Source organism: Platalea leucorodia, assembly GCF_965183815.1.
Source record: "Platalea leucorodia genome assembly, chromosome: 2".
Classification (NCBI taxonomy): domain Eukaryota; kingdom Metazoa; phylum Chordata; class Aves; order Pelecaniformes; family Threskiornithidae; genus Platalea; species Platalea leucorodia.
In genome coordinates, this window is record NC_138824.1 from 70,560,400 (window position 1) to 70,588,214 (window position 27,815).

Below are 27,815 nucleotides of genomic sequence, written 5' to 3' on the forward strand. Positions count from 1 at the left end.
CCCGCGAGTCAGGACGTCTGCGTGAACTGGGAGATTATCTTTGGGATATCTTTGCAAATCAGGCCTCTTTTATTTGTTTAAAAGCAGATGTGAACTGCTGTATATTTAAAGTTGACAAATTTAACTCAAAATAATCTTAAACAGCAGTAGTGATGTATAAAAAAAAAAAAGTACTGAATACCTACATTCCTGAGGTAACATACAGAATTACTTTTAAAGTAATGATGTGCAAACAGTTGCCTATTATTTTAGCAGTTTGCAATTAAGTACAGTGACAAAAAACAGCTAAGAAAAAAAAAAGGCATATTCTGACGGACGTTTTCTGCTCCCTTCATCCAAGTTTTGAGGAGACAAACAACTGAGGTGGTTTGTTCAGCAGCTTTCCCGAGAGCGCTCGGGCGCGGGGGCCTGTTGGTTCTTTCAGCGGTGCTGGTGCAGGCGAGGCACAGCTCCAGGGGCGCTACGCCAGCCTCTCGCTGCCCGGAGAGCAGGGGCTTTCTTGGCGCTGGTCATTTCAACCGGGCCAGCGCTGGCCTTCTCTGCGACATTCACCTCGGTGGGTCAGAATCTCCAGCAGCCAAGCAAGCGCCACGCGAGGGAGGGAGATTCCCGCAGCCTTGGCTTGTGACAAGGCCCCTGGCACGCCGTGTGTCCCGGCGGGCGCCGGCAGGGCAAGGCCGACCCTGGGGCTGGCAGGCAGGCTCAGCACAGTCATGCGTCCCCGATACTTAGAACTACTTCGTCGCCTTACTAAGGAAGGCCGTTCCCCCTCAAAAGCAGCAACTTTGATGTCTGGTCTGTGCCAAGCCACGTACTTAGCCTGGGATCCCGCCATGCTGAGGTCTGGAGGGTGTCTTGCGTTACAGGACCCGGGCATCATGGGCTGGATCGGCTGGCTGAGCAGCAGCCTGGCGCGTGGAAGAAAGAAAAAGTGACACGGCTGTAAGGGAAGGACCGCACAAAACCCCGCATTTCGGAGACAGAACCGGGAGGCTTTCGCGGGCGCGGCGCGGGGCTGAGCGTTAGCAGAGCGGGTGCCCGGCTGGGCGCTGGGCTTCCAGGGAGCGACCCGCGTTTTGCTGCTGCTGCTGCTGCTGCTGCTGCTGGGAACGGATGGCCTCTGCGGGAGCTGCCTGCCTAGCGGGACGCCACTTGTTCGGTTCGCCTGCCCGCCTGGGTGCCGGGGTCCCGGCCCTCCTCCCTGCCCACCCGCGGGCGCCCGAGGCAGCGAAGGGAAAGCGGGGCCGTCCCAGCCCCCGCGCCCGGGAGGCCGGGGGAGGCGCGGCGGCCGGGGCGCCGCACGCCGAGTCCAAACCGAGCGCTGCTGGGGTCGTCGTGCGCGGCGGCTGGGGCTGAGGCCGAGGCCCGGGGGGCGGGCAGGCCTGGCTCCGCGTCGCCCCCGGGCCGGGCCGGGCCGGGCCGTGCGGGTCCGTACCTGAGCTGCTGGTCGTGGCTGCAGGCGGGGGCGGGCGGGCCGGGGGTGCCGCCCCGCGGCAGGGCGGCAGGGGGCGCCGCGGTGCCGCCGCCGGCGGGGGCTGCGGGGAAGGGCGGGGGCGCGCCGCGGGGGGGGCGGCCGCCGCCCGGCGCCAGCTCCGCGCTCCTCGGCGCCTTCGGGCCCTGGAAGAGAGCGGGGAGAGAGCGGAGCTCCGTCACGGCCCGGGCCGCGGCCCGGAGGGAGCCCGGAGGCACGGACCGTCACAGCGCGGCGGGGGCGCCATCGCCCTTCATGCCCGGCGGCGCGCCCGCCCGGCCGCTGCCGGGGCACAGGGAGCGAGGGCCCCCCGCCGCCGCCCGCCGCCCGCCGCCGCCCGCCGCCCGCCTGCAAAACCCGGGGGCCGGGGCGCTGGGGCCGCAGAGCCGCCTCGGGCCGCGCGGCTGGGGAGGCACACGGCAGCCGCCAAGAGGCGAGCAAAGTTGGGGGTGGTTAGCGCTGCTGTAAAAGCCCAATGACGGGAATAAACCTTATTAAAGAAAAAAAAAAAAAAGGTGTTTTTTTCCTATTTATAATCTATTAATAATACTATAATACTATTTTATTTATTTATTTTTGTTTATTAAGGATGCGGCTATGTTTGCCGCACACTCGGGTAGCAGAAATAGGAGCTAAGTTTTCTGTGAAGGGAGGTACAACAGGTGGGTGGAAGAGCAAGAGCTGGAAATGCTGAGAAACCAGCAATAAGACAAAAAACCCCGGGCCCAACCTACTAGCTCTCGCAGATCTCAGTTACTACTAACTGAGGCTGCGCTTTATTTCCCCGTGCAGGAACCCGCGAGGCTCACAGCCTGGGGGCCTGGCACAAATCTGAGCGTGTCCCACCTGCGTGCCACCACGGCAGGCTGCCTGCCCGGCGTTGGTGGCGTCCGACGGGCAGCGAGCGGGGGTAACGCTCGTTTGGAGAGGTCGCCCTGCTGACACCACCACTGCTGGTTTCCAGTGTGGTTGGTCAGGTTTCTTTCAGGATCAGCTGAAGAACAGTAAGTCACCCACACCTTTTGCATGCCCCACCCCTGCTCAGTTTTCAAGCTGAAAGCGCTGCTCAAGTAACCCTCCTCGCTGAGGTCTTAAAAAGGGGATTTAAGGTAAAGTAAATGCTGTAGGGAGGCCTTTTATATAGGCTGCCCTTACACAGGAGAACAGGGAAGGAAAGGCAAAGGCACCCTTACAGGACTGACATGATTTCACTTGCTTGTTTAATAACAGCTCAGTGTCTTCTTTCCGTATAAATGCTTCTCTATTCAAAGAAATTATTACCTGGCTCGATATCACGCTTGCTTCTCTCAGTGCTTGCTGGTTCGCTGTTTGCGAAGATGCAATTTGCCCTTGAAGTTGAGGACTGGGGACAAGCTGCTGCTGAGAAATGGCCCCTGACCTCTGCTGTAGCTGTTGTGGCTCCGGCTGCTGAGTATTGCTAAAGCTCAGGGACACCGTCGGCTGCTGCAGGAACATCTGGAAAAGAAGGGGGGAGGGTTTATTTACATAGCCCAGCTGTCTTGGATAATGAAGGTGACAGAATTAAATCCAAAGATACATTCTAAAATAAAGTTACCACGTTTCCGGATTCACTGTGCATTTACTGTTAGTTGGAAATCACCTCTCTTTCCTACGCTAACAGTTCTGCTGTCTGGGGTTTCTTGATTTCTTGTTCTGCCAGTGCACTCGTGACTCGCAAAATGTGTCCTGAAGGTACAAGTCCTCTCTCCGTGGGGCAGGCACAGCCCTCCTACGAGCAGTTCCCTGTACATTCACCGTGTTCTGGGGCATCCTGACCAGAGAGAAGAGGGTACCTCCATGTCTTTTCAGTCCTTTCCTTTCTCCTTTCAACAAAATCAGCCTGCCTTTCAGACAGGGCTGCTTTTGAATTTGTCTCTGGGAATTCAACACCTTACATACAGTTGGGCTGTCGAATGTTTTTAATGAGGCCACAGCCAGGCCAGAGCTGTCCGTGTTGAATGGCCGTGTCCTTATCATTGAGAAGATGTGTAAACAGACAGTCACTGTCATTTATCTGATTTCCCATCAGGTAACTGTCAGCCGGTGTTCTTCCTAACCGTTCCGTGCATTTGACTTGTGCAAAAGAGCTGGCAGCTCCTCTGTTAGTGTTTCTGTAAACGATATACTCTCCATGCCTGCATTGCAAGATGAGGCTTTCTTCTTTAGAAGTTGTAGGGCTTGGGAATTTTTGCTTTTCTAGGGGCTATTTCTTTTATTAGAGATGTACAGAGGGAAAAGGCATCTTTTAAAACTATGAATTATTAATGCTACAAGCTATCTTTGCAATATTTCAAACCTAGCCTCTTGCCACCAAGGACTGTGCGGAGGTACGCGTCCCAGGTAGTTGAAGGCATTTTTGGATCTGATTCTCATTCCACGCCACTGCTACACGCGTGGAACTCCATTAATTTAAGTGGAGCTACTTAGGGTTTAAATGAAATCAGAATCACAATTATTCTCTTCATTATTCATCCATCAGTCTCATGCCTAGCAGTACATCTGAGGTACGCCCAGTAATTAGTACACCTTTCTGCAGCTTATTGCTATATTAACAATTCCCTAAACTATCATGTCCCCTCTAATTTTTCTTGGAAAAAGCCCATACCTTTCTCCAAAGGACTGGCACGACGCATTGCTTTTCTTTGCATAAATATGGGTTGATCCATCATATTTGTACTTATTTATCTAGCTTTTAAAACATAGTTTTTTTAATATATGATAAATTTTTAATGAATTTCTGTGTGCCAAGATTTTACTCAGAAAAAAGGTACAGACAAAGCTTACATTAATCAGCTGAGAGAGGGGGGCAATTAATGAAAATGTTAATGGACCCTAAAGCAACGGCTTGTTTCAGGTGCTGTAGGCTAACCACATCTCAACGATGTCTGATAGAAATAAATGGGTCAAGTAACAGAGTTGGGGCTGCTCACAGCAGGTCTGAAACTAGCTCCGAGTGTTTTCTTTTAAAAACACTGCTCACTGAGTTTGGAGCCATTACATATCAGAAAGACAGATGGTCTTGCAACTTCTGCCAAGTAAATAGGTCTTATTATGAATAAATCAAAGACAGAAATTATGAAAATTCATTTTCTTGTTTATTTTCTGTATATGGAAGCTAAGCTTTGGCCATGTTTAGTAAATGAACGCACTTGATTAGCTCTAGCAATGAAACTGTTTGATATAAAATTTGATATAAACCATTTGATGTAAAATTCAGAACAGGTACAGCAAATGATGTGTTTCAAAAATGTGATGGGGAGTGTGAGCCCGCCGGTACTGGCCAGATCACCGCAAATTAAGACCTTTAGGAGGATTATCTTACGTGTCCTTCCTGTACGTGGCGCACAGTGCTGGAGAAATGCTAAGTTCATCCAATGCAACATCAACATCTATTGATGCAAATGTCAGGCAGGGCGTGAACTTGTGGCGAATGACTTACTCTGCCTCTGTGTGTGCCTTACTTCCAGATGAAGGCCAAGGATCTTATCCTTGAAAGAAAGCAGAGTAACCTACTTTGCAATTACCAGAGTGTGCCACTGGGTAGGAACGTGCACGGTTAATGGATGGCAGCTAACATGCTATAAATTTACAACCAAGTTATCCCAGTAAACCAATTTTGTTCGTTCATGTGTTCGTACCGTGAGAGGGCTCCGAGTGTTTCATACCTAGGGACCCTCTCTTGCATTATAATGGCCAAAGCAGCGTTATTACCTTCTGAACATAAATGTCCTGGAAAAACCAAGCTCAGGGCAGGAAGCGATGGTGCCATTTAATCCATGTCCCTGCAGAACTGGAAGACTCTAGATGCCTCATCAAAACAAGAGTTAACCTGAGAGAGGATCGAAGCCTGGAATTTCTACCTGCTATTTAAGCCTAAAAGCAAGAACATGCTTCATTTGTACAAAACTTACTGGCGTTTTTTCAGAATGTGCCTCTTTTGTGATATGTGCCTGAATTCCCCTGAAACACTGAAATATGGCAGCTTTAAATAACAACAGAAACCCCCTAATAAAGAATGAAATATTTCCCAGTCTGAGCCAATCCAAGTAGATAAATTAGCAGCCCCCTAACTGCACTGCTGCTAATGACATGTCTCGTGGCTGATTTCTGCGGACTGCAAGGTCAGTGAAGCATCTTACAAATATTTTTTAATTGGCCAGCTTGTTAACATACGCAGCAAAGCAGCGAGGGAGGGGAGGGACCCTCTGACACTGCTGCCCCCGCCTTCCGAGATAGATGGTCCCTACAGCTAATGGATGAATCACGTTGGCAAGACATCGTGAGGAAAACGGCTCTTTGACTCTACCTGTCCTTTGGATAATCGGGGGATTATAGCCTTCGGGCTCATCGTTACAGACATCAAGATACTTTCTTTATGTAAAATACGGGAAGATGAGAAGCACAGCACCGGGAAGCTGAGATTCACTGACTTCGAAGGGAGCCTGGTTTGCAAATGATGGGTGGCTGCAGACGGTCTCGTTTGTAGTTCTTGCAGGCTGGTCAGGCTCAGCCCTTCTGCCTTCCTCCCCATCCGCAATTCATTAGCTAGACTGTTCAAATCTGGAGCAGACACAGCATCCTTCAGACTTCTGAGGTTACTCTTGCTGCTCCTGTCCTTCATACTTTCGTTTGTCAGGAAAAGCAGTAACAGGGATTTAATGGAGTTTTGAACAGTTTTGTTCAGGGCCCACAACCCTCCTTCTAGTTTCATCTTTCATCGCACAAGGCTCCTGGAAATAGTTTCTAACGCAGACTACCGTGCTCAACATCTGTCCAGTTGGGAAAGCGTTTCTTGGTGGACTGCCGTACTGCAGTTTTGAAGATCTCTGAAGGAAATGGAAATGGGGCTTAATTCTCCGCAGAGCTACTTGTACACTTTTGTGTGGAAGGGAGTGAACCAGTGGGGAAGATATGCTAATAAATCAGCTAACGAGGGAAAACCGGAGAACACTTCCCTCTTTTCAGACAGCCTACGGCACTCCCCCATGCTTACAGATCTTCTATGCAGAATATTAAAGAGACCAGAAATGTGCTTGATTGATAGTAATGCTCGCCTATTTGCTACTATGCTTTGTAGCTCTGATAACAGACACAGATCAATGTCTGCAGACATCCAGCTCTCTGAATGATGAAATCTGTGCGGCAAAGCACGTGGCTGGATTTCTGATTTAACAGTTTACTCCTCGCTGCTTGCGAGTCACAAAAGCGCTGCATGCAAAAGTGTGAGGCTTTCTTTTAAGTTGCTCCTAGCCAAATAAGACAAAGCTAATTCCTGGTCTCACTCTATCCCTATAACAGCACAGTAATTTCTTTGGGTTATTTTAACCTAGAGAAAGTGGGAGTAGGAAAAGGCCCTGGCCATGAGTCAGTGTGACCGCTCACATCTCGTCGCCTTGTTAGATTGCTCTGAGGAGACTGAAAGGCACCCCAGCTACAGAGGATGACCCTCCCCGTCTAGCATTGCCCCTTCAGGCAGATATGCAGCCCCAGCATTTCCGAGCTGCCCTCCGGTCCCCCTGTCTCTCAGTTCTGCATCTGCAATAAGCTGGGAAATGGTCAGCACTAACATCAGAGAACTGGTACTGGTCTGAAAATATATTCCTCTTGGTCGAATCTGGTACAGTCTTTGTGGAGGAGAGGATCACCCAAAAGGTATAACTCAGAGCTACAAACTGGTATGGGGTGGGCAGTAGAGAACTACCCACCATTTACCCACTGGGCCTCCTCTTCTCTCTGCTTGAGCTCCCTGTGAGCGTATCTGAGAATCTGTCCCACAGTCTTTGGATTATTAAATGCACCATAGTGCATATAGGAGACAGCTATGTCAAAATAAAATCCATTCCCTGCATATAAGAATGTGCTCTGATCTTCTATTTTTGCCTGAAATATGAAAAAAAAAAAAAAGGATGAGTGTATGTGACTATTCAAGACTTCACCAGGAGAGAGTAATGGTTTTCACCCAATTAAAAAGAGTGGAAGTGAGAATATCACGTCTCTTGATATTCATGATAACAATAATAGCTTTCAGACATATGACATGATTCTGAACTGAAGGCCAGTTAATTGCAGAGAGACTTTCCCTTCCCATTAATCAAAGTCAGTGCAGAAGCAATAGAAGAAACGCACTGAAGTTAAACCTGGTCTACCTATATGCTTATATGGCACCAGGAACAGAGAGGCCTGGTTTTGGGACCCACCATCGCTGTGCTGTCTTAGAGCAGTGCACATGCAGCAACTTAGGTGGCAGAGTTTCTGATTTGGCTTCACCGATCCCTTAATTGCCTAAACATACAATCCCAATTTGTTTTAATATGTGAAACTGCATTTCACAGATGCTGATGGTGGGTGAGAGTCTATTTCTGTGGAAGTCGGGAGCAAAATTCCCACTGACTTCAGCAGGTCTCAGGTTTTCATCCTGTGCTTAAAATGTTCTTTGAGACACTTGTTTCTGTGACAGAGCTTGTCCTCTAAAAAAATCTTGTTAGTACAATACTCACAGTGGGTCCCCAATGCAACATTTCTAGCAAGGGTCATTTAACCGGGCATTCACAGTTAAATTATGAGGAACATAGCAGTGATCTCCTCGTGTTCAGAAAACTTCCATAAAACTGGATGATTTGTCCACTTGTTGTTAAGTGAAACCTGCGATGTACTGAACTGCACTTGCTATTATTTCTGAGGTTTGGTAGACAAAAGGCATAGTACAAAGCAGATACTGTACGTGGTGAATTAAAAGCAGATACTGTACTTAGTGAATTCTAGCTCTGTGTAGGAGGTATCAAAGGCAGAAGAAGAGCAGGCTCAGTCAGCTTCGCCCTAAAGGCTTAAGCTGGTCCAGTGAGGAACAAATTCAGACACCTCCCAGGTGCGAACAAATGAATGTCAGCAGAGGTTTGGGGGTTTTTAACGTGACAAAGAAATTAATCTCTTGTGCTCTGTATCCGGGCTGGGGTAGGGTCAGGAAAACAGGGAGCGAATGAAAAGAAAGAGATGAGCACTGCCTGAAGGAGGGCTCTTGGCTAAGGAAGAGCTGGACAGACAAGATACCGAGCACGAGTGATGCCAACGTGAAGCAAGCAGTGACTGGATGGAAGGTAATGAGATGGAGAGCCATAATCATTGCTGAGTCTGAACTTATACACTTTTCTATGACAGCTGCTCAGCCTGAAGACTCAGTAGGTAAAGTATTAAAATGCTACTGTAAATGACCCAAATTCTTCTCCTCCTCCTAAGGTTAAGATATTTCTTCCTTGTCTTCTTCCAGACAGCTCTTAAATCTTTCTTGACATAGGTTACTCAAGAGGCTTTCAGAGGGCAACATCCCCATTCAGATGAACTGGTTTCCACACATCCAGACTTCCTGGACTCTTGAGCTAATTTTAACTTGCCAACCTTATCAACGGCTATGCGAGAGAGGATGCTGTGCTCTGCCCCTCCCAGCAGTAACACACCTGGACGCTGGAGTCCTGGACCAGGCAGAGCTGCTCCTGTATCTTCTGGAGCTCCTCCTGCTGCCATCGGATGTTGGCCTGCAGGATCCGGGTCCGCTGCTCTAGCTGGTCCTTGATGGTCTGGAACATGCTGAACTGTGCCGAGAACTGAAAAAGAAAAAGGTGGGGTGGGGGAAATCAGTCATTATGATACAAACAGGCCTCAATAGAACATTGTTCTGTAAGAAGGTATTGTTTTCTTGATTGTAAATCAAGAAAATCACAGCCCAAAGGAATAAAAGACGTGTTTGTAATATACTAACACCTAGGCAGAGATAAACCTTGTCTATTTTCAATTTTACGCACATATATTAAATTGTCTGAGTTAGAGTGATCTGCTTACAGCTGACCCTGTTCTGTTAGGGAATTATCAGAAGGACTGTTTTTGAGAGTATGCTACTTCAAAATATCAAGAGCATCTTAACTGGATGGCAAATGAGTTCATTGTTTTTATTAGCTTGTAGTTTGGAGCCCTTAGCGTGGCATAACTGTATATTCCAGACGTGGTTTACTAACGCTTTCCTTTTTCTGCACAGAAATAGCAGTGCTGCGATGGCTGATTCTGCTGATGACTTACTACAGCATCATGCAACAGCTGACCACAATAAACATTTTCTAGATTTCTACAGCTGAGTAGTAGTCAAGCTATAAGAAATACTCATTAAGTTATTTTTATACATGACATAGAATGAACAGCTCAGCTCAGTGGGAGAAAGGCTATTCTAAATAATAATATAAAATGGAGATCACTACTCGGGGTCAAGAAGAAAGTGCAACCTCCAGTAGCAGCAATACTTGGCACAAAGTGGAATCATTCAATAAGCACAGAGGGGACTAACACAGCAATAAATTCCTAGTTTTATTTGGTGTTTTTGGGTATGATTCAAAGGCCACCAAAGTTAATTATTACTTTAATAGCCTTTGGAATAGTTGCTTTGCCTGAGCTCATATTTCAAAAGTAAAAAACAGTCTTTGGAAAAAAAAAAAAAACACTTCAAAAAGTCTGTAAGCTTTTCTGTAATCAAGGCAGCCAAGAGTGTCCAGGCAAACGAAAAATAATAATTTTGCTGTGACTTGAAAACGATGCCCTGTTCCTGTGGCTGTTCCAGTGGCTCTGTGCTGGCGGGTGAACGGATGCACACTGCCGGAGCCTTCCTGCTCCATGGAGGTGCACCTGCTTACGACATTCCTGGCTTTTTAATAGGAAAACAAAAATGGTAACAAGAAGAGAATTAAAGAGAGCTCTGGTGCTAGCAACACTGTGCAGTTAAATGAAATTTCTGGCTACTTAGAGAAATCTAAATGTGACAGGTCAGATTTGTATCAGCTAATTGCTTTGCCTTAAACCAACTAAATACGTGAAATACCTTCACATTCCCTCCAGCAAAGCTGAAATCTCCAAGTAAATGGCCTTTAGGTGAGAAAGGATGAGAACTTCAGAGGGTTTATTTCTATTTATCAGGTGGAGGGCAGCTTTCCCGCACAATCTGGGAGGTCACCGCTCAAAGAGTGGTGGCAAGGTGGAGGGGAGCTTCATGGCCAGCCCTGCTTGGGGGGAAGGAGGGCTGCTAAGGTGGCCCGGGCAGTTGCTGCTGGCAGAGACCCTCAGAGCCCGCTTTGGTGGCAGAGGCATCTGCGAGTGCTCACAGCTTGCACCGCCAGACCAAGGAGATAATGTGGGCACTTGGCCTCCGGCGCCGTCATCCACGGTGTTTTTACCTTCAAACAGCAGCACTGTCATCTGCAACCCCGTCCTCCCCCAGAGAAGAAAAATGGTGTCAAAGCTCCCGAAGGGAAGTTTGTGTTACTTCTAATTGGTGTTAAAGGGGAGAAGTCAGAGTGGGGTCTCTCTTTTTTCCTAGTCCATGTATAAAGTATTAACCCGAGGAATGGACGAGTGGAAATCACTGATGGTTGGGAACAAGGACAAGCGACTCAAAGGGGCGTCCGGTGCTGCTTGTTCTAGTCTGAATGTGGACCTGAAGAGTCCCAGGTACCCTGATTTTAGGAGGGGGAACGATGCTATGTAGCAATGGCTTGCTTAGATGAGATGCAGCTAATTCCTGCTTTAACCTGGGTCTGTAGAGAAGGATTTTTTTGAAAAGCCAAGTCTCTCAACCTAATTATCTCTATATGATCTCTGTTAGTGAGGACTACTCTTAAGTCTTTAAAAGGATCCTTATCAGAAAGGAATTAAAAACAATTTTAGCCAAAGGCTTAATTTTAACTGCCTGGCTTGCTGATGGCAGACTTTCCATTAACATGTGAAGAACTCCTTGAAGACACTTTGGGCAAGGAACGCGATTTTCTTCAATTAATAAATGTAAGGAATTTTATAACAGATAACTTTATAATCATTTTATACTTCAATAAGAAACGAAATCCATTTCCAGGCCTTAGTTTTGAATTTGAATTTGCTTTGCAAAGTTGCACACAAAAATATATTGCTGTTGATTTTAAATTATTATTCCTTAATTTTTTTGCAGCACATCATTGTTATATTTAGCATATTCATCTAGTATTGTCTTTTTGTTCTCTTCTTAATGTGCTTTTTGTATTAATAAACTTAACAACAACAATTAGCTGGTCTGCTAGAGTAAGAGCCATTACAGAAGAAGACAAGGAACTTTCGCTTTTGCTTTTTTCCCTTTCCCACTCTAACCCCCAAATTTGTTGATAACTTTAGCCATGACCTCTGTGATTACAGAGCTTCTATTGTTTTTGTACAATGTGACATTAACAGCAATTGACCTGCACTGGAGAGTATTTATCTCAAGATCATTAACGGCTCTACTAATTAAGGGAGAAATCTGTAATTGTGTAGTAAATTAAGAGCTTAACTCAAAACGTTTCACAGAAAACACTGCACAGCTTTAACTCTGCCATTTGCATCAGCAGAAGCTGCTATCTGTCTCACTTGGGTATTTACAAACTTCCATAGGATCCTCAGAAAAGTGCACGTTATACACAGAAAAGTGCCAGCTTTCCACATACAGTCAAACATGGAAGACTAAACCTGTGAGATATCTATAATTGCAGAGGACCACCCGTTTAATCAAGGTTTGTTAATGTGGACAAAAAACCCACAGTAATATTTTTAGTCTGGTTTCTTAAAAAAAAAAAAAGAGATGCTTTTGGGATTGTGTCAGCAGGCGTTTGGGTAGGGATGAGCACAGTCCACCAGGCTCGATGCGCCGGCGCTGACAGTCCAGCCAGGCTGTACAGCCCAGGGAAAGGGACCGGCACTTCTGGGCTGTGACTCCTCTCCTCCAGCATGGACATCTGGGAGAGGCCAGCTGGACCGTGCCCCGGGAGGGGCATTTCTCTCTGCCTGGTGCCACCGCAGGGTGCCGGGGTTACTCTCTCTAGGTGCTGGGGGGCTGCAGCCAGGGGAGGGGACCTACGGCCCCTGCGTATGTTGGGATGGTCCCCCATTTTAGATGTGATGAACAAAAAGATGGACACCTCAAAGACATTCTGTTCCTACAGGTTTTATGACAACACGTAGTTGGGTAAAGAAAAGAGACCCTATTGAGAGCAGCCCTGAGGAGATGAACTTGGGGGTGTTAGATGATGAGAAACTCAACATGACCCGGTAATGTGTGCTTGCAGCCCAGAAAGCCAACTGTATCCTGGGCTGCATCAAAAGAAGTGAGGGAGGTGATTCTCCCCCTCTACTCCGCTCTTATGAGACCCCACCTGGAGTACTGCGTCCAGCTCTGGGGCCCCCAACATAAGAAGGACATAGACCTATTGCAGCGAGTCTAGAGGAGGGCCAGGAAGATGATCAAAGGGCTGGAGCACCTCTGCTATGAGGACAGGCTGAGAGAGTTGGGGTTGTTCAGCCTGGAGAAGAGAAGGCGCCGGGGAGACCTTATAGCAGCCTTCCAGTACCTGAAGGAGGCCTACAAGAAAGCTGGAGAGGGACTTTTTACAAGGGCGCATAGTGACAGGACAAGGGGTAATGGCTTTAAACTGAAAGAGGGTAGATTTAGATTGGATACAGGAAGAAATTCTTCACTCTGAGGGTGGTGAGGCACTGGAACAGGTTGCCCAGAGAAGCTGTGGATGCCCCATCCCTGGAAGCATTCAAGGCCAGGCTGGATGGGGCTTTGAGCAACCTGGTCTAGTGGAAGGTGTCCCTGCCCATGGCAGGGGGTTGGAATCAGATGATCTTTAAGGTCCCTTCCAACTCAAACCTTTCTATCTATGATTCTATGATTCTATTTATTTTTTAGCTCAGTTTCCTTTGAACCTTTCTCTTCTGCCTACCTTTCAACTTTCAATTCTTCTGGTCAATGCTAGAGACATGGAACAGAGTTGTCAGAGTCTCAAAAATACCAGGTTGCTGTAATTTCATGAAAGCTATAGTTGAGCAAAGGAGAGAGGGACCCACTCGTTGCCCTCCTGCAGCAAAGGCTGGGTCTGTGCACCAGCCTTGCAAGGCGCAGCCCCTGGGAAACCGGGTTTCATTAGTTTTGCAGCTCACCAAACAACTTGTTTGTTCTTTCTGTCTTCTGAATAACACCTGTGCAATCCCAAATGGATTATTAGTGCTAATTATTATTCAGTCATCAACATCCGCTGTGTTGTAGGGGATTTTAATTTATTACAATAAGGAAGGCAAACAAACAAATATTCTAATAGGGAGCACTTGGTTTAAAGTAAACCATTTACATTCAGGCGACATCTAGTACTGTGCTCTCTGTTCATTCAGACAAGCAAGGCAGAAGCTAAAACCGCATGTCGGTGAAGACAAAACCGTCACAGCCTTTGCTTGAAATAAAACTAATCAAAGTTCAAGCAGATGGCGCCTGAGGCGGGAGCTAGCTGCTCGCTGCAGATGCAGTTGTGGCCTCTTAAAATGTCCTTCCCCCCCGGCTGCCGCCCCGTAGCTGAATGTTAGGCGCAAGGACGCCCATCAGAGTGCCGGGGCCCTGCGTGGCCAGGCTTGGCTAATGGCCTTTCAGCTCCTGCCATCGGTCACCTTCAGCTGAGGGCGAGCGGCAGAAAGGCAGCGGGGAGCAACCTGTGCAGCTCCTCCTCGTCGGCTGGCAGCAGGGTGCCCGGCCACGCTATTTCTAAAAGCGATGAGCTTGTGTTCTGCCACCAAACTGCTGCAAAATGGTCAACCAGGAAACCAAGAAAATGTTCATGGTGGGAAGCATGCGAACCTGGGTTTTGTCTCTCACTCGCTTAGTGCTGTGGGCACCTCGTCTATTAAATAATGGATTATCTTGCTTTGGCTGACATGTTTATTATTTTAAGGTGGGAAGTACAGAACAGTTTCATAATTTTCGTAATAGTTTATGAAAATCACCCAAGTCTGTGAAGATTTGCTACTTTTCCCAGGAGTACAGCTATGGGGTATGAGCCTCGGCAACCTGAGCTGCAACATCCTGGTGCTATTTCCCTGCTCCACATCCAGGGAAGCTCCATCTTGAGCTTCGCCAGGAGCATGGCTGTGACTGCTGCCAGTCGAGAAGAGGGCTGCCAGAGGGCTGCCTGTGTAGACAGACTCGAGTCCACCCTCTTCCTTTCACCGAGATTTGGCCAGTCCAAAGAGGCTGAACCAGCGGCCGTGCGACTGGACGGCACTCCAATTTGGCGGAGAAGAAATGCAGCTGGTGTGCCAGTAAGAGTGTTTTACTGGGAAGGGGTGAGGCAGCGAGGCTCCCGGTAAATGACTGGAAAGCATCTCTTCACAAAGAGCTTTGACGGACAAGAAAGGGAGGTAGAAAAAAGTCAAAAAAACCACACACAGGTTTATAATAAATAAACTAATTGATGTTTGGAAATGCATTAATGAATAATGGAGAGAAATATCTGTAAAAGAAAATGAATGCTCAGAGCGGATAACTGATATGCTGTTTCTTCGCTGCATGCTGCTGTGGAGTCGTGAAAAGAATATTAAACATAGAAGATAAATGAGAACTTGTTATTTTAAAGCAGGGGTCCTCAGGACTTTTTATGTTTTATATGCTACAGGAAGAAACTCGGAGATCTTGTGAGGAAGTACAGGGTACCAATAGTAGATGCAGCCTAGGTCCAGGACTACTCTGTCATTTCTAAAAGCGGAGGATGATGGGGTGTATCATCGCAGCATGACCACAGGAGAGAAACAATGTGATGGGAACATGGTACTCAAATTTACTCCTTCAAAATCCACTGCAAATGAAACATCGAGGTGGCTTTTTGGGCCATCACCTGCTTTTGAGATAGGGGTTAATAGATTTCAGTGGAGGAATTTGTCTCCAGTGGCATCCTCACCATTACTGGCACGCTCACAAAATGGGTTTTGTTGAACTTGCGTGTCCTTTACCGCTGGTTAGTTCTGCATCAGCACAGCCAAACAGGTGCTTTTAGGAGGACTGTGTGTCTTTGTTAGTTTTTGGTTTTAATTCTCATTGTGACCTTGATTTTGATGGGACCTGATTCTGTAGAAGCAAAGCTGAAAACTTTTTCCATCTGTTTTTTGTCCTCCTGTGAAATACCTGTGTGTGTGCACCTGAACCTACATGCACCTGGGCTTCTGTTCTGAATGCCTGTATGCAGATATGTGTTTAAACACACAAGTGTACAACTCAGATTACTTTCCCACAATGTTTTAAGTGTTTGAGAGCTGGTGGGTTTGGGGACTTTAGCTACTAAAAGGAGAAAATGTCAGGAGATAGGCAAGTGACCTATTCCACTTCCAAATTCCCAACTAACCTGTGCCAGAGGTGCAGGCTGATTTTGCAGAGTTGCTTGAGGCAGCAACTGCTGTGGGAGAAGCTCACATGAAGGCTGAGAAGGCAAAGAAACCTGGGTTTAAAACAAAACAAAACAAAACAAAGCAAAACTTTATTTATAAGTTTGGCTCCTTTAAATTTTAGGTTTCTTCTAATGCCATGGCTTCTGTGTAAGTAATTTTTAATTGCTAATCTGCATATGTGGCACATGCTTTATACCGGCTGCCTATTTTGATGACTCTTTGTGAAGTTACCTGAAGAGCAGTAGGTTGACTGAGTCTATGCACGGATAAGTCCTGCTGTGCGCTCGGTGTTCTTGGCAAGGGAGCGTTAGGCTCTGCAATCAGCTTTGTTGGTGTAGCTGCAAGAAAAGTGCCGGTGAGTTCTTAGACGCTGGAAATCATCCCTGTTTGAAGTGGGAATTATGAGACCTGGCTAGAAATGATTACGGCCTGGCTAAATTCCAGCAAGAGTCAAGGCTGTTCTTGTTGACTTCAATGGCAGTAAAATTAAACTGATAAGGAGGGCCTGGGCAAAGATAAAAGTAAATGAGACAGATTATGATTCTGTGCTCCAGTGAATGGTGCAAAAGGACCCAAGAGCTGTTCTAAAACAGCTGAAACTCCCTTCATGTGGGCCAAATAACTATAAATTTAGGCTAGCTCATTGGCTTCTCTTCCAGACCAGGGAGCAGAAGGGGTGTACAAGGTGTGCCCAAGTCTTGGCTGGAACATCCTAAATCTTGGCCAGTAGAGAATCACCCACAGGCTGTTATTACTGATGTAAGTCTACAGGGGCCTTGTATTGCTTATACTGGTGCCTTAAAATCTGAAGAGAGAAGTCCTCATTTTCATAACAGATCGAAACAGCAGGCCTTCCAGCTAGTCCCCCTACCTATTTTCCAGTGTATGGATGGTTGCACTAGAACCTTCCCTCTTGTACATTACCATTTCAGATTACACGCTTCATTGCCAGTGACAAACACGTATCATCGATACCTCATAAATAGCTGTTAAATTAGCAGCTGTGGTGTATAGGCATACATTCTGTAACTTGGCTAAATTAAAAATAATGCAGTAACCCAGGAATGCCACTCACAGGCTGGGTCCGACTTGGGTGTGTGGGAAGATTTTGGTGAGCTCCTGGATGATACTGAGGGTGTCCGACTAGCGCTGAGGATTGAGGCACCAATATCAAGTGCATTAAAGTGCTGTTCAGGATCCAGGCTGGTGCCACTGTCCTAAAACAAACAAAAAAAAGGGAATACCTATTGCATCTGTCAGGGTGAAAACATTTTGAAATACATCTAGTAGTGGTTGCCCACCCAGTTCTTTGGCTGGCCTAAAATAACTTGAGCAGAACTAATCCCAGGTAAGCCAGAAGTAGACCTGGGCACAGGTGTCAATGTCCCTTCCAAATAGCATCTAACTAATGCATTTTACAAAGAGCTGTCACTGAGCTGGAAATAAAGAGCAAGGTACTGCCGTAGTCATTTTGTGCCTTCAGATGTTTTTCTGAATCTTTCTTTTGCATTCAGTTGGATGTGACGGCAACTGCAACCTCTCCGAGACACTCAGCCGTGCACTGAGGAGGAGCTTTTCTTTCTTCTCTCAGCAGATCACCGAGATGTAGCCAAGAAGGCTGATTGCCAGAACATGTCCAAATGAATCTTTAAACTGTAGTACCTCACCAAGGAAAGGTGGAGATACCTCACATTGCCCCTGCCCATGTTCCACTTAATTTGTCACTGTTGCTGATCTCCAGGTTTACCCTTTTGTGAGCTTACTCAGAAAGACAATGCTGGAGTCTTCACTGATGTTAACATAGGAACAAGTTGTGATTACTATGTATATTCATGAAAAAAGCTTGTCTCATTGTACCTTTAGTGCTGAGGACACAACCTCTGAGGACACTTCTTCCAAGCCCATCTCCTGTCTCCTCTCCACCCGAACATCTGCATAACTGAACAGAAAATATAATTCTACGTATCAACACGGTATTGTTATCTTTCATAAAATGTGCTTTAAGCAAGTGGAGGAACAAATTATTGTAACATTTTACAGTTTAAATGAACAGCTGAAAAAACACTTAAAAGCTACTGAATAACATTTGAGAGACTGTTTTCATTTTCAGTTTTTGCTCTGTTTCTGTCTTCTTGACAGCAAAAAGTATGTTACAGAAGTGTATATATAAAGATCAAGTTCACATCCTACAAGTACTTCATAACTTCATTGGAAAGCTTCCACACATCTCTTTAAAAGCAATGTAAAGATTAGAGGAAGCGAACAGTTAAGGGATCTGTCTATTCCCTATTTTTGCACAAAATGGAAAAACGTACCAGTTAATCTGCCCCTAAACTCATGATTGACAAATCAAGCTTAGCATAAAATAAGGTTTAGTCTGATCATTTTTTTATAATGAACATATTTCCTTCAGAGAGTTCAGGCTTCATTTTTGTTACATAAAAGACACGTTTCTAAGAGAAAATGTTGGCAGTCTTGAGGATGCCCTTATCTTACTGTCCTTTATGTCCCCGCCAGTTGACAGGAGGTTCCATACCTTACCACCATGTGTGTGCACACAATGAACTCTGGCTTGGAGTTCCACTGGTGGTAGGTGATATAGTAATGGGTCTGGAGCCAGATCCACTGCTGTCCTTTGGTCAGAAACCGGTAGCAGCACGACTTCCCCTTGCCAAACTGCATCACTGTCAGCAGAAAATACACACAGCTTGTAGCACAATTTCCGATATGAAAATGACGTGAAATGTGAAAAGAGTGACAAAAATATCCATGGCCCCAGCGATTCCCGAGGGAGACAGGAGCCTAAGCACCTTTTGAGTGCGTGGCTCTGTCAGTTGTGTGGTAGAGCAAATATCATAAAGATCAGTAGGTATCTTCTTCTGACACTTTGAACGGTACATTCCTACACGGTACAATTAACCTTAACTTTGGACACTAATGCATTAATGTCTGCTACAACTTAAACATAGATCTTAGCCCGGTTTATGTGCTGATCACATACTGCTTAATTAGGCATCTGGGATTAATTTCTAAGAGTGATCATCTTAAGTTCTATAGCAGAGAAGTACAGGATAAAAATGCTTGAAAAGAGGAGTATTCTCTGCAGAATGAAGGGAGTATAGGAGATAACATTGTGCAAAGACAAAAATCATTTGAAACGGAAAGAAAATTCCCAGACTGACAAGAATTCAAAGTGCAGTAAACTGGGGTATATTAAAGGTTTTAAAGATTCACCAACAAAATTAATCTCTGCTTTTTTCCCCCAGTGATTTCAAGGGGTGCCCAAATATGCACATATTTAGCCTTTCTATATTTCAATGTCAACATAGAAAACCTAATGTTGACAGGATATTTTCAGGACATCCAGAGGTGGTAAGCTGAGATGTTCCAGACAGTTCTGTAAGCAAATATTTGAAAAGCATTGCCTCATTTTCTTTACTTAGTGAAAGAGTTTTTCAATTAAATCTTAATAGACTATATTTAAATAATCACAGGTAATCCCAAATACACGGTGAACAACATTAGGGTAAAAAATCCGCCACAATTTTAGAAAATAGGATCTCCTCTGAGATTGCTTGAACTATTCCTGTATATTCTTTACTAGCAGAGCAGGTGTCTAATCTGGTGTATTTTATCCATTCAGTGAGTCTCGCTGACTGCTGCTGGTGATACAGAAGTTAAAATTGTATTTTTCAGAGCTTGATAAGTCTGGCCCAGATGCTGATCTGCTGCAGTGCCCCCGATCTGCTATAACTCCGCTAAGACATACAGGCGTGAGGCAAGGGTCAAACCGCACCATCCAAGTTTAAACCAATTTTAACTGAAACTACATTTCACTGAAAAGAGGTGTCCCAGTGACTCCACAGGAGCCTGGGCTATGCGATACTTACAGTGTTCGTGGCACCTTGCCAGCAGCTCTAGGTCATCTATATGGTAATAGTCGTAGCCAGAAGTACCCAGCACTTCAAAAGGCAAGTAACCTATAATCGGCGGTGCTCTGCAGTTAGGGACAACATGAGTGAATTCATGAACCATGAAAGAAACAGCAGTTCTGCATGTTGACGTGGATATGTAAAAAGCCCAGATCTGCTCTTGCTCATCGGTGTACAGTTGTCGAACCCAGGGGACCGGATCCTGACTTTCCCCCTCCTTGTGCCTGGGATGCCCGGCTGGGCACAGCACCTTCCCCCCAGGACAAGGCCATGACAACCCCATCTTTCCAGGGAAAATGTGGTTGTGGAAAGCAACTCAGCTTCTCAGGGACCTTCACACAAGAACCTGCTGTGAAGGAGCCATTCCCTGGCTGTGTGTTGGTCAGGGGCTCTGCTGTGGCTCCCGCAGTCCCTGCACGGGGAAAAACACGTGGCAAGGTGATAGGAAGCCATGGTCTGCCGGGCCTAGGGGAGTAGGAGGGGAGATCATCTGTGCCACTTCCCTCTGGGTGTCTGCAGAGCTCGTCCATGGTGTGCTGAGGCAGTTGCTTTGTACCTTTGCCAGCACGGTTGCCTCAGGCAAGTGCAGACTTTCCCTCTGTAACTCGGTGGGAATTGCACACGCACAATCAATGGCTGGATTTGGAAAGAATTATTTCCGCAGCTGTATAACAATTAGATGATTTTGCCGTGTGACAGACTTTGGTCTGTTGATATTTTTAAAGCAAACAAGAACAAGCTAATCATAAATTCAGCCTGAGAAACAGAGTAGTTTTGTTTTAAAAGACTGATAAAAATAAATGCAGGGTGAAATAGTAAATATCATCTTTTGTAGGAATTTCAGTGGTTGCCCTCCTGTTTAGATGTGAAATGTAACACTATTTGAGAGAATTGCACTTAGGAAAATAGCAGGAGACAAGCACCGAACACAACCAGGAGTGCTTTTCTTGCCACCAACCTGTGATCCAGGAATAAAAATTTCCACTCCAGACTGTGTCTTGATGTGAATTCCTCTAGAGGTTCTTCCACGATGCACATCTCCTGTATGGTGAAGAAAGCCAGCTTACTGAGAGTTGCGGCTTCACCCCTCTGCTTCATCTAAATTTTGTTAGCTATAAATATACGGTGCATAAGAGGAGAAAACAGAGGATTCACATGTTTTTTGGCAATTCCAGAGAACTATCTATCTATTGTATTTATCCATGCCAACATTTTTGCAGGAGTTGGGGAGAAGAACTTGTGATGCACATGGACTTGAGAGCCATGACTGTTCCTCAGGGTGCCAAAGTTATTATGGCTTTGAAGGAGTGCCCAGGCTGTGGCAGCTGTGCTCCCCATGGCCCCGAGGAGCAATGCCCCTTCCCAACATCCAGCCTGTGCTTGGTCCCACCTGGGTTTGCCACGTCTTTCCTTGCTCTCTTTGTGTTACTTAAGATACCCACTGCCCTTGCCCGGCCCTTTTGGACGTCTGCTCTCCAAGCCCTCTTTGAGAAAGGGGGACACTCTCCTTCCCACTCAATAGCTGGGGACGCTTCGTGCTGCGGAGGTGGAGATACCTTTTCAGGGTGAAAGGTAGCAGTTTTGCCTTGCGCTTCACTCCTATGGTGGCACCCTGGTGCCAGGTGAGAAGAAGCTGGCCCTTAAGACTCACAGCAGCCCTTAGCTCTCATGAGAATGATAATTAATAAGTGAATTACAGGAGGCAGGGCACAGGGCTGTCTGCGAGGTAGGACATCCTTGGCCCAGAGGGATGGGGATCAGGACGTAGTTGGTGGCGATTCGTTGTTGGGTGGAGGTCGGAAGGGGAGGAAGGATGGCACCGCGGTGCACGCCCGTGCGTGGGCTGGGGCTGGCTGCGGGCCCCACGGCCGGCTCCCAGCCCACTCGCAGCTCCCCTCTGCCGACCTCTCCTCTCCCAATGGCGGTTTGCAGGGGCAGCTCCATCTCCATGAGCTGTCAGCCTGGGGACCCCTGGATGGGACTTGCCAGCATCAGTGCTCTGGATTTGGCTGCATCCAGAGTTACCGTGTCTCCCGTGTCCCTCCTGCAGGAGAGTCTCCATTGTCACTGGTAAGGACAGCCTGACCGCTGGCCCCCAGTGCTGCTGTCCCCCCGCTCCCTCGTGCCACATCCCCCTGTGCAAGCGACATCCTCTCATCATCTCCTCTGCCACTTCTCTCTCTGCTGTCGCTCTCAGGGACAGAAGTCTTTCAGGCCACCAATGTTTTAAACCCTCTTGAGACCAAAGGAAAAGCTGTGGTGCACTGCCATCAAGCATTTCTTTGATACATATCAATACTCACAAAGTTGATTAAAGTTGCTGACTGTACAGTAGCAAAAGGCTTCACGCATACCTTAAATTCCTCTCTCCCCTCCTCCAGTTTACACCAAAATCCATGCTGATGCCAAGAACATATACCCTAAAATTCAAGGTGCAACATGCAAACATTGCTGTGTGCAACCAAAATGCTGATTCTGCCTTGCTTAGCCAGTCAGGTAAATATTTTTGCCTTCATTTTAGAGGAGAAAGTCAAGACTGGGGGATAAATGAGTCATCCAGGTGAACTGAAGAGATAGGTGCTCAGGGTTTCCCGGCAGCTAACACCTTCTCTCCCCTAGCACTGGGCAGCTCATTGCCATGTGCAGCTCATTTCATTTTGCTGTTTATTTTGAGATGTTAGCTACCCAAAGACAAGGGAATTTGCTTTCAGGGTTCCCGGAAAACCTTAACTCCAGCCTCTACTGCTAATATGATTACTGTGGTTAAGATTTATGGGAAGTGTCCTCACTTACTTACTTACCCAGAAGGGACTCTACTTGCCTGCCGAGGCCATGAATCAGTTGAGAGTGCCCTGCAGGTCCCTGAGCAGTAATGGAGCCAGGCCAAGGGAGCAGTGATTTCACATCGGCTAGGTCTCAATTAGACTTTTTAATCTCTTAACCTCTGAGGACGGGACACCTGATGCAGTAGCTCATGTTTGTTAATTAGGGAACCACAGTGCCAGGCACAAGGTTGGGTGGTCTATCCTTATTTCCAGAAGCAACTTACTACCAGGATTTGGGAGGAGGAAACCTAGCAGCAGTCACCCGAAGACACCGAGGGGCACAAATGAAAGCATTGGTGGCCAGCTATGCACTGTCCCATCGCAGTAACAGAAAGCAGCAACGAAGAACCCACTTTCAAAGTGACTTTGCAATTCCTAATGCAACGAGGGTTTCCATTTCCCATGCAAGGGGGGCAGAAGTAACACCACTTCTGCAGATCCTGGCTCGCACTGATAATCCTCTTCACTGGATTTTTATGCATGAAATGTGATATCTGTAATCCATTCAATTAGCAAAATTAAGAACTTTGTGTGTCACCCTATCTGAAAGTGTTTTGAGAAGTTCTGAAATGAATGGGATCCCGGGTATGCACTTACCTTTAAAAACTGAGGCGTTGCCAAACGAACAGTCGCAACAAAGCAGACCTGCTTTCCCGGGGATGTTCTGTAAGCCCTTGGGACAGCCTCATCAAAGCCATTGCACGTGGAGTTAGGCACTAGGTAGGGAAAAAACCAGGACCCAGAGTCATGGCTCATATGAGATTTGCTCTCCCTGAATATTTTGCACACTTGAAGCATATTAATAATAATTTTATTCAGAGAGGTGCTTTAAAAGCTTTTAAAGCTGATATGCATATATTTAAATTCAAGTCAGTCATGTTAGGCAGAAAGACATCAGAGCTTAACTTCAAGTATGAATCTTATAGGTTAATCCTGATAAAAATAAGGCCAAACCTTATTACAGAGCATAAACCATAAAACCCCATGCATCCAATTGCTCTTTTTCACCACTCACAGGAAAAAAATATACGCTTCGGCATGCCTAGCGCACTAACTTCCATGAGGCAGTGAAAGAAAGCATTGGCAAGGGAGGTAGCTGAAGAGAGTTCGTCAAGTCATCAGTGGCAAAACACCGGGGCCCACAGCCAGTGAGGCTTCATCGAGCTGGCAAGAGGCTGCTTGTGATTCGGGGCTGCTGAAGTGCGCCTTCCCCTTCTGCATCTAAGGAGAACCGTCCCCAGTGTGCCCAAGTTCTCCTTGTTTTAAAGAAGAGCAAAGAGGACCCCGTGTACGGCACTGGCTTCCAGAGCTGGGCATTTCTGGTGAGTCTGCAGATGGCCTGCTGTCTCCTGAAACACTGGGCAGAAGGAAAAACTGGATGCGATGTGGCTACAGATTTTGTGTATGGTTTTTTATCTGTCTTCCGTGATTGCATGGCTCTTGTGTTGCTTTGAGGGCCCACTAGCACCTCCTGCCACAGAAATGTATTGCCAAAAGAACATGTTGCCTTAAGCTAGCCCACAGTCCCATGTTAGAATGGCATAACGCAAATTCTTCATCCAAATCTTCATCTGAGCTGTTTAGAGATGGTAATCCCACTCCCACAGCAGTGAAGGAAAACTGTGTGCTGAACTGCAGTGGCAACTGGGCTGGCCCCATGGGGTTTTGCCCTGCCCAACTGGCTGTCTCCCACGGGGGCAGAGAAGATCCCATCTAGCAGCCGGAGTTCCCCAATAAGAGTTAATCTAATGCTAATAGGGATTAATGCTAATAAGAAACTATCTTTCCTTACTATTAGGCCCCTATATCCAACTTTATGAAATTTCCTACAGTTTGTCTCTTCTGCACAGGGCAAAGCAAGGATAACCATCTCCATTCCTGTGAAAATGAAGAATTTGCTATCTATCTGGGGAGGACATAACTAGCAATTTTTATTCTGGGGTGCTTCTGCACTGGGCTTTAGATCACTAGCACGAATTGTAGAGATGGAAGAAGTCTCAACTTATCACGTGCTTTTTTCAGTTCAACCTACTAAAAGCCTTAGAATAACAATACATAGCTGATAACAGGGATAACAGGATATGAGACAGAAAAATAAGTACTCTGAGGACAATTCAAACCCATGATTAGGCCACTGTGTACACAATATATACTGCACCAAAAAGGGGAAGAAAGATTCCTCATCTGAGAAGGCAATGCAGATGTGAACATCCACAGAGATTACAGCCCTCTCTTGCAGTTGAGTCTGGAGGGCATGGCTGGCTGGATATTAAGATTAAAAATATGGGCAAAATTCTCCTCCTTTCACCAGCAAAGCACACTTGCTCTGGGGACTTCCTAGGAATATGTATTCCTGTTCTGCTCCTGGGGTTATGTGCATATACGAGGGCTTCTATGGGATTATTAATACAAGAGGTGGAAAAAAAGAAGAAAGAGTTAGGAGCTACAGGAAACAGGAGAAACCTGAGTAAAGAGTATATATGATTATTTTGTGCAAGTCTGTTGATTTCTGTAGTCAGTCCTGTTTAAAAATTAATGATATTGCTATAAACCCACATTAAGGGCATTGTAAAAAGTTACTTCCGAGCTTATTACGTAATATGTTGTCACATTTGAAGTCAATGGGCCCATTTCTCTCTGTAATAGCCAAGTTCAGCAGCAAATGTTTGCAGGCTGGGCTCTAAGATATGAATATAAGATCAGCACATTCAGCCTCTGAAGTACAGGTATGATAAGTTAACCTAGTTAGTGAACCCACGGGCTTGCAAATGACACCAGTTGCAGAAGAAAGTGGAGACCAAGTTGCACCAAAGAGAGCGGATGGCTTTTTCACGTCAGCTGTTTGATGTAAACAGCCATGAGCCTGAGATGTATTCCCAGAAGAGAGCAGAATACATCCCTGAATGTGGCATTTACAGAATAGGATTACATTTCCAAGAGGTAAATGCAATACTAAAAGGGTAATGATTATCGTATAGGACAGCTATGTAGTAAATTTGGGATTTCATCACAACATTTGGGAATGTTGAACTTAGCGGCGGTGAATGAATAAGTCCAAGGAGATGAGATAGAGCTGGCTTGGCTGAAAGTCATCCAGTCTTCGAACAGCTACTGTGCCATCTCCATACTCAGCTGCCCTTCACAAAACCCAAAGCACTAAAAGCCTCGATGATGCAGGCAGGTAGCCACCACCTTGAAATGTACATCTTGGTCTGAAAATAACAACTACAATAACTGAAAGAAAAAAATCCCACATTTGTTTCTGAATTACTTTGCTGCCTGACTTATTTTGTTGGTATCTGTTCTTTCCACAGCTCTGTCTGCACAGTCTGGTTTGCTCTGGTCTTGCAGCTGGTCAGCAAATTTGAATTTTATTTTGTTGATAAATTTTAAAGTGTAGTTAAAAAAAGAGATCATTAAATGAATTAAAAAAAAAAAATCCTGGTATAATCTTTTAAGCATGCCTTCTGAAAAATCATACTTTATAATTCTCCAAGTCTCTTTAAAAGAAAAAACACAACATCTTGAAGTAGCAAAGTTTGGTAGCGAACTTTCTGAGAGCACCACAGAAAAACAGTGGAATAGAAAATATAGGATGAAGCCTGAGTCTGTGATGATATTAACATTTATAAGTCAAATACAGGTCTTGGAGTGCTTTTGTCAGAAGGCACCTGATGAAAATGGTAAGCTGGCTATGAACAGGTGGGCTCGGGTAAATGAGGGCATGTGTGCTTCACCATTAAATGATCTAGACAAAATATCCTGAGTAGGGAATTAGAAGGTCATGTGATAAAGCTAAATACATAATCAGAAAGGTGAAACAGTTGTCTCATACATATCAGCTAGCTGATGCTCCTTAGCATGAATTTCAAGTTTTTGCGGTTAACTATCAATCAGACCTGCTGCTCCTAGAGCTACCACAAAATTCTTTTGTAGAAGAAATATTAAATTACCTGCAAATGTCATATAAAAGACAGAAAGAAACTGATTTGCCTATATACAGGTTTTGTTGTTGTTGTTGTTTGGTTTTGTTTTTTTTTAAAAAAGACCAGGACACTAAGGACAAGATGTTAAAAATAAGTAATATATGTAAGGAACCAAGCCCTTAACTACCATAGACAAAAAGATTTTTATCCTTAGGGTTAGAAATCATGCCACATGAAATGAATGAAAACATGTTTAAAACAACCCCAGATGCCACATTATTCAGTTAATAATAGTACAGCAGTCGGTTGCTTGGTCATCTTATTTTAACTTAGGATGTTTAAAACATATTCTTCCTGTAACAGAAAACCTCTCCTTTATGCCATTTGAAAGAAGAAATCCCTCCTTCCTATTTTGTTAGTAGATATTAATGTTTAAAGAACCAGTCTTAGTGACTGTCAAACAAACTGAACGGGAATTTAAAAAAATACAAGCTGAACAGACCAGAATAAAATCAAGATTGTTTCGTGTAAATAAATTCCGACCACAGAAAACCAGAATATTCAGCAATTAATATATATAATGAAGAAACCTAAAGTGCTAGTGGCAAGCTGGACTGCACCCAGTAGCTTCGGATGAGTAACAGTGACGGTGTCCATACATCACTTGTCCACTCTGATCTCCTCTCTCCTCTTTCCTCCTCCTGTTTCTCCCCTCGCCATCTTCTGTTGTTATGAATCCCAAGTAAATTCTTTAGGACAGGAATGGTGCCTTTTTTCTTAAGTGCCCATAGAGAGCCCAGCACAAGCACTGCAGATTGCTAGCTGCAGCTTCTACAATATTGTTAACAGTAAATAATAAGATGCGGCTGTTGGTTCTGATAAAAATATTCACTTTAGTTTGAATTATTCTTGTTATCAGATGTTTCTGCATATGCTTATGGAGGCTCAAGATCAATGTATCTTCTGTATAAATCTGTTTATTTCTTTTAAAAAGGAATTCAGATTGAATTAATTGTTCTGGGAGTGAAAAGGTTTTTTTTCTCCCCAGCGTAATTGTTTTCTTGATGGTTATTCTTATCTCTAAGAGATATATCAGCTAACAGTAAAGTATCTGCTATTATTAGCATCCAGTAACCAGATACTTCCTGAGTTTCCATGTAACTAGGAACAAAAATGCACAATTTTACGTTCTACTATAATATTTAGTTATATTACTTGATCAGGAACTCTTTTCACATAACAGTTATCTCCTCCTTTAAGAGGAAAACTTCAGGCATTTTGGATGAAAGGATGGAGCTGCCAATTTTAAAAATGCTGGTGGTCCTTTTTTATATTGGTGAACACTTTGAAAGGCAGGACTCCGGCTTTGATCCTTCCAGGAGTTTTTAAGCAAGTA

At 45.4% G+C, this 27,815-nt stretch overlaps 1 protein-coding gene across 1 annotated transcript in view; it reads right to left on the bottom strand.

Annotated features, from left to right (window-relative positions):
* NPAS2 (neuronal PAS domain protein 2) overlaps positions 1–27,815 on the bottom strand; it is a 54,211-nt gene that overhangs the window by 3,026 nt on the left and 23,370 nt on the right. The window contains exons 7-18 of the mRNA XM_082334404.1: positions 23,091–23,209; positions 20,627–20,709; positions 19,627–19,733; positions 18,273–18,420; positions 17,594–17,675; positions 16,812–16,953; positions 15,968–16,074; positions 15,694–15,786; positions 8,944–9,090; positions 2,753–2,947; positions 1,436–1,617; positions 816–908 (exon numbers count right to left, since the gene is read on the bottom strand). Of these exons, the coding sequence (XP_082190530.1) occupies positions 816–908; positions 1,436–1,617; positions 2,753–2,947; positions 8,944–9,090; positions 15,694–15,786; positions 15,968–16,074; positions 16,812–16,953; positions 17,594–17,675; positions 18,273–18,420; positions 19,627–19,733; positions 20,627–20,709; positions 23,091–23,209 (1,498 nt within the window). The remainder of the gene's footprint in view (positions 1–815; positions 909–1,435; positions 1,618–2,752; positions 2,948–8,943; positions 9,091–15,693; positions 15,787–15,967; positions 16,075–16,811; positions 16,954–17,593; positions 17,676–18,272; positions 18,421–19,626; positions 19,734–20,626; positions 20,710–23,090; positions 23,210–27,815) is intronic.